The 12,020-nt window shown below is 37.9% G+C and overlaps 1 protein-coding gene across 1 annotated transcript; it reads right to left on the bottom strand.

The window, feature by feature from the left end:
* Positions 1-1,181: 1,181 nt before the first annotated feature.
* LOC149685496 (uncharacterized) lies at positions 1,182-2,015 on the bottom strand. Its single transcript, XM_089871035.1, has one exon. It carries the CDS (start codon positions 2,013-2,015, stop codon positions 1,182-1,184), a length of 834 nt encoding a protein of 277 aa, XP_089727161.1.
* Between the last annotated feature and the right edge of the window lie 10,005 nt (positions 2,016-12,020).

Below are 12,020 nucleotides of genomic sequence, written 5' to 3'. Positions count from 1 at the left end.
TGAGGTTAAATTATTTAAAGCACCTTGAGCATCCATTAACTGATTCTACAGCTTCATTGTCGTTGATTTTAGGTGTACTGAGACTACATTCAGCTGCTGCGATGCCATCGGTTTGAGATTTAAGTGTAACTTTCAGACGTGAGCCATGGTCAGGTAGTTCGTCTTCTATGTCCAACCAATCGTCATACTTAGTTTGAAAAACTTGTAATAAGAGGCTGTCGCTCGAGTTACTCATTTTGAATGAATTCAAAATATGCTCTAATAAATAAGAGTAATCAGCATTCTCTACCAGTTTTAGCAGTTTTTTTGGACAAACCATAAGTAACATGGTACTCCGGCATCTATAAGAGGGAATTAACTAGTTATTTGAAGAAAAAACATAAAACCTGGAATTTTAAATATAATAAACATTCAAAGGAACACACATACAATATACGCAATATTTACAAATTAATCCATTTGCTCAGACAGTGTCGTAGTGGAATATATAGCTTTCCATCTCTTGAATAGATTTCGAGAGAGTAGAAACCATTTCTTTCACAACCCGGTTCTATGATTTTCCAGTATTTCACATCATATAATTCATATGAGTTGTAATGACTGTTAAATCGGCTTGGAACAAAAACTCTTCCACAGAGAAGCCATATATTGCAACATTGTATAATATTTGTGATTTTGAAAAATAATGGGATATCTTCACTGTGCAATAGGTCCATGACTACAACTGTTTCTTTTTGGTATTTAACTCCGTTAAGTTGAAGCGTTGGCGATTGATAAAGGTTCTCAACAATTTTCGATGGATAATTAGCTTGCATGTGTAGTTTTACCTTTTCCAAAAGGCTTTTTGGTAACACTGAGTGCTTTATTAAAACTGATTTGCCGTCATCTATTGAATCTTGTAGTAGACCGTTAAGTCCACTTAATTCATAACACTGCAGAAATTGGTGACGTTTAGCAGCTGTTCTTGGGACGTTAATAAAATTTCGGCACCGCTTACTAATTTATTTAAAATATTGGTGCTTTGCTTCATATCTCATACACCACAATTTAATAAGAGGTCCAAATTCAGCCAATAGCCGTGAATAATGGATCAGCTAGTGTAACTTGGGAATAAAAATATCTAATTCTTGTTCTACCGCTAATGGTAGGAAATCATCTATAATTATCTTAAGATATGGAAGCTAGGATTCTTCTACTAAGGGGGAACAAATAATTTCAATTATCTCGCTTAAAAATAATATACACTTCCATGTCTCGTTTTCTTCACTAACTAAATCCCCAAACATTAACGAAAGTAACTGAAACAAGCACTGCTTTTGGGAAGCTGAGCCATTTATATTCGATTTCCCTTGAATAACGCCGTCCGAGATGGTACTCGGAATTTTTGATTTGGTTATTGGCCCGTATTTGAAATTTAGAATTCTTTCGTTTATTAGTTTTAGAGTGAGAGATTCGTCCCTAATTAATTTAACTATTAAAACGCGGAGGAATTTTGGTACAATGCCCTCGAATAAATCGTGCATGCAGTCAGGAGGGAAAGATTGAGAGATTTTAAAGTCTAGCAGTTGTTTGAAGCAACATTTGCTTTTAACCCCGTATATGGAGGAATTTTGAAAATTATCTTCAACATTTTTAACATGGTAATTTATGATTTCTTCCGTTTTAAAAACGTATTGACTCTCCTTAAATTTCCTGGAAATTTCCTCGTGCGAGGCCACACAGAACGTACAAACCCACCCTTTCGAAAATGATTTTGTAAAGCCAGCAATAGCGTGATTTGATAAGTTATCACCTGACAAAGTGAGTACAGTTCCACAAAAGGTCTCAGTTATTGAGCCATTTGATATGGTTAATCCTTCTGTTTCTAGTTTAGAAATGTCATCTATTAAAGGCTGATAAACTTTCCCATACCCATATTTTTTGAGATGCTTATCCAAAACTGCCACCAACAAATAAATACTCGAGAGTTTATTACGATATCTAGAGCTTATATTTCCAAGTGTAATGTAGGTCATGCTCAACTTATGTGTACCCTTTTTAGCCCCTATTGGATTAGCTACTTCTATTTCGTCTGTGTAGAGCTGTATTTGCAGGGCCTTCCGATTTGTTGAAAAAAGCCAGTGAGATTGAAAATTTGACCCATCTTCTATATCAGAAAGATATTCTTTTTCTTTTGAAGACGTTCCGTTTTTGTCTTTTGTTACTTCTTCCCAAATGTCATTTTTTGCTAAGCAACAGCTCTAGAAGCTCTAATACCAGTATAGGGATATACCGAAAGGTTTCCATTCTGAGCTTTCCACTTTTTGCTGTTTTATTTGAAAAACCAAGATTGTATTCATCGGGTGCAATCATGCGTAAATTGGTTAGGCAATACTTCTCCAAAGCTTAGGGATTTTTTATAGTTTTAGTGAAGTTTTCTACAACATCAATAGGGTCCGAAAAGCTACTGTTTGGAATTTCTAAAGCTTGTGCTAGTAGACTGGCAAGCCCTTTTGAAATTTGACCAGCAACTGACACGGGTAGATTGTGAACTTCTCGCACTTGTAAAAGAAACCGAACAGCACTGTCACCTAATTCGTTTAAACTAGTACAAGTACCCTTGTATAACTCATCATGTGACTGGAAATAGTTATGATTTTCCTCCTTAGTTATTTCGTGATCAACGTCTATCGTTTCAACTGCCAAATTTGGTACTACTTTTAGGTTTTTGTTCTATTTAATTTCTACCTTGTGACCTCTGTATATATGCGATTTAATAACTGAATAGCTTTTGAACTCTTTAGGACAGCCCGACACAAAACACTGTATTTTCATATTTGGTTGGAGGTTGTGAAGGTTTCGCAAATGGGCTAAATAAGTTGAGAGTGATGGCCTTTTTGTGTGACAATAAAAACATTGAAAAATCTCCTGTTCCATCGTGATTATTCAACAACTTTCGTTGCAACAGAATGATAACGAGCTATTTAAAAGCATTTGCAAAAAATTAGAACCTTAATCCTGACTGGCTGTATGTGGGATATAAGAAAACAGTCATACCCGCAGGGAATTTGGGTTAAAATATTTTTCAATGCTGAAGATATTCCGATTTAGGAAAAGTTAAGAATTGTCCTAGGAGTCTTTAGTTTATAGAGGGAGTACTTGGTTCTAAAAACTGAAACTGAATATGGCATTCTGGTTTTACTTTTTTTTTTATTGGAAAGCCTAACTGTAGATAGCTAACAGTTGACAAAGAGGTAAAGGTAGTGTGGCGTCAGTCAGCCCCCTCTCTGCAGGTGAAATAGGGTTTCCAACCAGTGGAAGGAGTCAAACACCAGTAATTGCTGTGACGTTGCAATGTCTGAACTGTTAGCTTCCTATCCCCACTTTCTGCTGGATACGCCTTTCTTAATCGTTAAAGGGATATTGCAATGGTGAAAAACGTTATTTTTAATCAATTCAGGCTTGTAAAATAGTGCTTAAAACCATGATTCGAATTAATTTGCAGTAATTAACGAAGTCATGATCTAAACTCCTAAAATATATCTCTAGTAAAAATTGTATTATAAATCAACAAAAAATATAGATTTTCCTAACTTCCAATCAGATAAGAGTAATCATGGCACCTATATAATAAAAAACGTATTGTAGCCGAGGACAGACTAATTTATTCCCGTTACTATCCTCAATGAATCCCGAGGTAAGCCTAACTTCTGGCGATAGGGAGTAGGTTTGATCAAAGAAGTTAAAAGTAAGGAATGGAAACAATGCCTCAAGACTTCGGGTTGATATCACGTGGTACGATTATCGCAATATGAAAGCCTCCACAATGGACCAATTACGGTCTAACGGAAATCAGGCGACAAAACCCCCTAACATATTCCCTACAGATGATATCCATATACTGTGGAAGGCAGGGGGACGGGAGAGTTTCCATTCCTTACGTTTATATTTTTTCGTTGGATTATTTCAAACCTTGTGTCCCTTTCGACCGAATCCCATTCGACCGAACGCGTTTCCCATTCAACCGAAAGCAGCCCAAATGTGCGGTTTTGGGAAAATATATATCAAAATTTAAAAAGCAAACGTTTTCACTTTTTGTAAGGAATTTTTTTTACCCTACAGTTTTCGTTGTATATATATATTGATGTTTGAAATGCAAAATTTAGTTTTAAGAGTGATTGATAATGGAGAGAACTGCATTGTTTTGGAAAAGGTGGCAGCTAACTATTAGGAGAATATTTTGGAAAAGGTGGCAGCTAATTAGTAGGAGAATGTTTACGAAAAGGTGGCAGCTAACTATTAGGAGAATATTTTGGAAAAGGTGGCAACTAATTAGTAGGAGAATGTTTTGGAAAAGGTGGCAGCTAAGTAATAGGAGAATGTTTAGGAAAAGGTGGCAAATAATTAATAGGAGAATATTTTGGAAGAGGTGGCAACGAATCATTGGAACCATTGTTTTGGAAAAGGTGGCAGCTAACTATTAGGAGAATATTTTGGAAAAGGTGGCAACGAATTATTGGAACCATTGTTTTGGAAAAAGTGGCAGCTAACTATTAGGAGAATATTTTGTAAAAGGTGGCAGCTAACTATTAGGAGAATATTTTGGAAAAGGTGGCAGCTAATTAGCAGGAGAATATTTTGGAAAAGGTGGCAGCTAATTAGCAGGAGAATGTTTTGGAAAAGGTGGCAGCTAAGTAATAGGAGAATATTTAGGAAAAGGTGGCAAATAATTAATAGGAGAATATTTTGGAAGAGGTGGGAACGAATTATTGGAACCATTGTTTTGGAAAAGGTGGCAGCTAACTATTAGGAGAATATTTTGGAAAAGGTGACAACGAATTATTGGAACCATTGTTTTGTAAAAAGTGGCAGCTAACTATTAGGAGAATATTTTGTAAAAGGTGGCAGCTAACTATTATGAGAATATTTTGGAAAAGGTGGCAGCTAATTAGTAGGAGAATGTTTAGGAAAAGGTGGCAGCTAACTATTAGGAGAATATTATGGAAAAGGTGGCAACTAATTAATAGGAGAATATTTTGGAAAAGGTGGCAACTAATTAATAGGAGAATATTTTGGAAAAGGTGGCAACTAATTAATAGGAAAATATTTTGGAAAAGGTGGCAACTAATTAATAGAAGAATATTTTGGAAAAGGTGGCAACGAATTATTGGAACCATTGTTTTGGAAAAAAGTGGCAGCTAACTATTAGGAGAATATTTTGGAAAAGGTGGCAGCTAACTATTAGGAGAATATTTTGGAAAAGGTGGCAGCTAACTATTTGGAGAATATTTTGGAAAAAGTGGTAGCCTTTTAGTAGGAGAATGTTTTGGAAAAGGTGGCAGCTAATTAATAGGAGAATATTTAGGAAAAGGTGGCAACTAATCAATAGGAGCATATTTTGGAAAAGGTGGCAACGAATTATTGGAACCATTGTTTTGGAAAACGTGGCAGCAAACTATTAGAAGAACATTTTGGGAAAAGTGGCAGCTAATTAGTAGGAGAATGTTTTGGAAAAGGTGGCAGCTAATTAGTAGGAGAATGTTTTGGAAAAGGTGGCAGCTAATTAGTAGGAGAATGTTTTGGAAAAGGTGGCAGCTAATTAATAGGATAATAACCTAACCAAAGTTACAATTTCCTTCTCTGGGTTTGAACCAGAGCCTCTGAATTAAAAGCCTGATATTCTACCATGCTGCTGCGATGATTCGAAATCCTCACAGACATTTAATTAACTAATTCTTTCAAATAAATTCCCATTCAGCAGAAACCCGCCATTGGGCTGGAAATTTAAATATATTCTCCATAAAAAAACAAAAAAGCGGTTTCGGTCCAATGGGATTCGGTCCAATGGGACTATACCATTTCCCATCACACGCTCCTGATCACGTTCTAAAACGGTGAGGCGTAATACTTGGCTGGGAAACCTGAAGGGTTCTCTTAATAGCCTCAAAGAAAATCAGTATATATATATATATTTAAATTTTTCAATTTAGAATATACTTTTTAAAATAGATTTGCTTAGGGAGCTTAGATCAGAGATTGTTAATTAATTGCAATTTAACACGAGATATTTGGTAAGTCGAAGTATGGTTTTTAATTTTACAGGGAGTTTTAATCCCTGTAAAATTTGAGAAAGGGCTCAAGCGCGATTTGAAGGGAGCAAAGCGAGGGGAAAGCGCTTCGGAAGAAAGAGAAGTGCCTGCTTCGTACAAGCAGAAGTCCATTAAATTAGCCTAGGAAGTGAACAATTACAATGGCTGGTATAGCGTACGTCTCTGCTGGGATAAAAACTCCTAACTCCACGGATAGGGGGTTAAATTTTCCCCCCCTTTCCTAACACAGTTAGAAATCTCGAGCTCCTCTCTAGGAAGTCTTTCTTGACGTGAGCGGGGCGTGACTTCTTCAGCCCATGAACGCTGGATCTCTAAAGGGTACATTGTTTACATTATAAAAAATTAAAAAAAGGAACGGCCACGGTTGTTAAAGGGAGGGTGAAGTAGAAAATCAAGTGGTTTTTTTATCGATTCTTTTACTAATTATAAAAAGGCAGGGGGTTACGCGATTGATCGGACGTCCTTATTTAGAATTATCTTAAAAATCTGAACCTAATTTGAATTTTAAAATCATTAAGAGACTGTATTTCCTGAATGTTTGACTATGCAGACTGGTCTTGTAAATAGTAGAGGAATCGATAAAAATCACTTGATTTTCTACTTCACCCTCCCTTTAAATAGTTTTTTTCAATAGGTTTATGAAGAGTCGTAAAAAACTGAATGACCTTCACTGTTCCAAAATTCACAACCCGATCCCTTCTCCTATGCTAAAGCGGGCTCGGTTTTACAGTGGAAGGGGGCGTTTTTGGCCAATAGTTTTTTCTCTCTCGATAGGGCAAATTTTGGCGTACGAGTCGCACCTAAACCGGAGATCTGAGAAAAATTACATCGAGGTGGCGAATGTGTCGCCCTTCTTCAGTATTGCTACACAAGAGAGGGGAGTCCCAAACGCAGCTTTTGGTTACTTCCTAGGCTAATTTAATGGACTTCTGATGGTAGGTATCATTGCCATATTGGAGAAAGAAAATGTGGGCTTCAACAATTTGCTGTGAATGGCGGTCGGTCTTAAAGGGTATGAGAAGCTTTGTTATATTTTTATGTCTACAAACCTCTGATTTATATAGCAAAAGATAGAATTAATTACTGTGAATTCAAAAATATCAAGCTTTTAATTCTCTGATTTCTAGTTATTTGGGAATATGCATTTGAAAATGCTTCATATGAAATTATTTAAAATCGACTTTTTAAGAAAGGCTACAACGTTTTCTTGTTTTTGACGTCACACACGCGAGATGGTGCCACTCTCTTCGCTATCAAAGCTTGGACAGAGCTCGAGACGCGTATAGGATTCCCGCGCTTTTTTCCTCAACGTCATAGTGATGTCATAAACCAGACGAACAAGCTGACAAGACAAAATGATTTATATATCGAAACTGAGTTTTCGTGATTTTCCAATGGATTTTAAAAATAAAAACTTTGGTTCAATTATATTAAAAACTTTATATTTTGAAAGTAGAGACTTGAAAGTGTAATATAATACCACTTTCGTGGTAAGATATGATATGAAATTGTAAATTCCCATACCTTTTAACAACGGTGAATACCAACGGTGAAATCCATACAATAATCACTTATTTATTTGTACCCTTACATATCACCTGTGCTTGCCATTCTAAAAATTATATTAATACAATTATACAGTGTGAAAAAGATCAGAGTAACACCTACCTTTGTGGAAAACCCCCAAAACCCCTGACGGACTACTTCACTGCAGTACATTTTCGAGCTCGTATATAGGGTGTGACATGTGTAATTGTATGCAAATGAGAACGTGCAACAAGTATCATAGTGAATATCGTTTAATGATACACTCTTTGAAACGTTAAAGACCTACGATTAAGCTTAGGAACTAAGGCATCACACTACAAATTAAAGGGCTGTTTGGTAAACCCATCAGCGTAAATGTTCGATGTGCCTACCGTCGTGGTGTAGGCACTCTTCAAGACGATTGTCCATGCCTTGTATTACGTTTTCTAGCATTTAAGTAGTGATTCGTTCAATTGCGCTTCGAATTCTGGCCTTCAAGTCGTCTACATTTAAAGGTTCTTTTGCATACACCTCCCCCTTAACATATCCCCATAAGAAGAAATCAACTAGGGTTAGGTCAGGGGATCTTGCTGGCCACGGAATTGGTCCACCTCTACCGATCCAACGGTTTGAAAAGTGCTCAGTTAGCCATTGGCGAACATTGACCGCCCAATGTGGTGGCGCACCATCCTGCTGGAACCACAGGTCCCGCATCACTGCTAATGGTAATGCGTCTATCGCATCACTGAACTCGTGGCGCAGGAAGTGCAAATACCTGTCACCAGTAATGTTGTCCTCGAAGAAGAAAGGTCCGATGATTCTGTTCCCCTGAATGCCACACCAAACATTTATCTTCCATCGAATTTGATGGTAATTTTGCCGCAACCAGGATGGATTTCGTTGGGTCCAGTAATGTAAGTTATGTCGGTAGGCCAAAGCATAAGGGTTCACCATATGCTTTGGCCTACTTAGATAAGGAATCCATACGAGGCTAAGAAGGTCAGAATTATCCGCGGCACTGAGGATTCGGCACATTATTCAATCAAACGTACGCGTCGTTACTAGCAGCTTAGTTCGTATAAAAGTTGTAAGTCCTGTGTCATAGACGAATGGCAGCCTACTCCAACCGAGAAAAATTGGACATGATGTTTATTTTGGGTGAATGTCGCGGTAACGTTCAACAAGCGGCATTGCTTTATGCCGAACACTTCCCACACCGACGAAGGCCGGTTCGAATAACCTTCACGAACATTAGAGACAACCTATGAGATTTCGGGAGTTTCGTCGTGCAAGACCTTCAACGTAGATGAGACCGTATAATTGGTAATCATGATAGGGAAGTCGACATTCTAGCACGTTTTGAAGCCAATCCTCAGACTAGTAGTAGAGCGATCGGAGAAGAGGTTGGTCTAAGCTATTCAACCGTTCTTGCCATTTTACATCGGCATCACTACCGGCCCTATCATATCCAACTCCATCAAGCCTTAACGGACGACGACTACCTAAGACGTCAAGACTTCTTTCTTACCATGCGCGAGCTAATTGAAGCCGATCCATTGTTCTTAAGAAAGGTTCTTTTTTCTGATGAGGCGACATTTCACAGGAATGGTACGGTAAACCGACATAACTTACATTACTGTACTCAACAAAATCCATACTGGTTACGGCAATATTACCATCAAATTCGATGGAAGATAAATGTTTGGTGTGGCATTCAGGGGAACAGAATCATCGGACCTTTCTTCGTCGAGGACAACATTACTGGTGACAGGTATTTTCACTTCCTGCGCCACGAGTTTAGTGATGCGATAGACGCATTACCATTAGCAGTGATGCGGGACCTGTGGTTCCAGCAGGATGGTGCGCCACCACATTGGGCGGTCAATGTTCACCAATGGCTAACTGAGCACTTTCCAAACCGTTGGATCGGTAGAGGTGGACCAATTCCGTGGCCAGCAAGATCCCCTGACCTAACCGCACTTGATTTCTTCTTATGGGGATATGTTAAGGGGGAGGTGTATGCAACAGAACCTTTAAAAGTAAACGAGTTGAAGGCCAGAATTCGAAGCGCAATTGAACGAATCACTCCTCAAATGCTGGAAAACGTAATACAAGGAATAGACAATCGTCTTGAAGAGTGCCTACACCACGACGGTAGGCACATCGAACATTTTCGCTGATGGGTTTACCAAACAGCCACTTAATTTGTTGTGTGATGCCTTAGTTCCTAAGCTTAATCCTAGGTCTCTAACGTTTCAAAGTGCGTATCATTAAACGATATTCACTATTCCCCACGTCTTTTACACGCTCTAAGGGCTCGTTTTCATAGGCGCGAGTTGCGTGAAAATTTCTAGCGAAAGCTTAAACGTTCGAAAAAATACGTTACCGCGCGTATTCAAGCTCGCGAAGTGTGAGCGTTTTCGAATTTTCTAGCTTCTATGAAAACGAGCCTTAAATCATCACCAACAATTGCGTGATATTTTCAACCTTTACTCCACGTGTTGTACACGCTTTAAATCGCCACCTAATTAACGTGATGTGTTCAACCAAAACTCCACGTGGTTTACACGTCTAAATATACACCACAACTAACGTCATAGTTTCAACCTAATCCCCACGTGTTTTACACGCCCTAAATCATCACCAAAATTAGCGTGATATTTTCAACCTAAACTCCACGTGTTGTACACGCTTAACATCGCCACCAAATTAACGTGATGTGTTCAACCAAAACTCCACGTGGTTTACACGTCTAAATATACACCACAACTAACGTGATAATTTCAACCTAATCCCCACGTGTTTTACACGCCCTAAATCATCACCAAAATTAGCGTGATATTTTCAACCTAAACTCCACGTGTTGTACACGCTTAACATCGCCACCAAATTAACGTGATGTGTTCAACCAAAACTCCACGTGTTTTACACGTCTAAATATACTCCAAAATTAACGTGATAGTTTCAACCTATTCCCCACGTGTTTCACACTCCCTAAATCAACACCACAATTAACGTGATATTATCCACATATACTCCACGTGTTTTACACGTCCTAAACCATCAGCACTATTAACGTGATATTTTCAACCTATACTCCACGAGTTGTACACGCTTCACATCGCCATCAAATTAACGTGATGTGTTCAACCAAAACTCCACGTGTTTTACACGTCTAAATATATTCCAAAAACACGATTGAACCTCTTATAATTAATATGCAAGAAGATAGCGAAGATTCCGATGAAGACGTGGACTGAAGACGCTTTGATGCTGAACTACTTCAGGTTCGTTTACATGTGCGCGAGAAATGGGAAAAAGTCGAAGCGTAAAGCTGAGAGATGAGGCGTATTGGGGTTTGCGTTCCCTAGGCGTACCGTTTACAAGCAAGCGAGAACTTTTTAAGTCGCGCTTGTTGCTCATAGATGAAGCGGGTGTTCCGAATAAGCTCCGATCTCCCGTGGTAGATTTTTCAGCTCATGTTTGCTTGTCGCAAAGAGTCACGTGATTTTCCAAGCCAATAATAGCCAAGGACCGAATATCGTTTGATATAAGATATTATATAAAATTAAGATAAAATTTTTGAAATACGTGTAATCACTTTGCCTCATCCTTTCAAGCTAGACAATTAAAACAACATTATTCTCAAGCCCAAGTAGAGAAAATATATATAAATTATATCAAATAAGGTTAATCCAATAGGCGAAAATAGCCTTCTTTGTTTCTATATCTCCATATAGGATGTACCCACCAACGACGTTCCATTCTATTTTTGTTATAAATGTCGAATGTTTTTCAAAAGCAATAGTTTCTTTTTAACCAGAAGCAAACTAACGACAGTCGACGCCATTTTAGTTGTTTACTTCCGACTGAAAGGCAACTCTGTAATCTAGGCTCATGCTACCGCCCAGCTCGTATGTAAACGAAGGAGCGGGTGGAGCAGCGGAAACAAACGCTTTTGGCAGACGCGATTTTTTTAGGCGCGAGAAAAGGATTCGACTTTCAACTTCTACTCTCCGCTTTAAGCTTAATTCTCGCGCACATGTAAATGAGCCTTTAGACTATTGGACAATCACTTTAACTAATGTCAGAAGTCCATTAAAATAGCCTAGGCTAATTTAATGGACTTCTGCTAATGTCATTAAAATATATTGCAATGCTAGTTCAGTAAGGATAGCACTGGTGTCTTGTCGTTAATTTTGTTTTATATTCTTTAATAGTCAATGATCGTAAAAAACCATGAAGCATTAACATGTTAAATATATATTGCAAAATGTATTGGTTCTCTTGAGATTAAGCCTATCTGTTTATAGCAGACTATATTACAGACGACTATTGACAAAACAAAACCGTTTTCTATTGACATTTTCCCTGGAGTAATAATATAGGATTAAAAATGAACGT

Source organism: Phalangium opilio, unplaced genomic scaffold (genome assembly GCF_054372755.1).
Source record: "Phalangium opilio isolate 3A_F unplaced genomic scaffold, DU_Popi_V2 ptg000032l_1, whole genome shotgun sequence".
Taxonomy (NCBI): domain Eukaryota; kingdom Metazoa; phylum Arthropoda; class Arachnida; order Opiliones; family Phalangiidae; genus Phalangium; species Phalangium opilio.
The sequence above is the reverse complement of the archived record's forward strand: the minus strand, read 5'-3'. Positions and strand labels throughout refer to the sequence as shown.

What these genes read in the sequence shown, in the direction of transcription:
- LOC149685496 (XM_089871035.1), bottom strand. Translation starts at nt 2,015, where the DNA reads ATGACCTACATTACACTTGGAAATATAAGCTCTAGATATCGTAATAAA.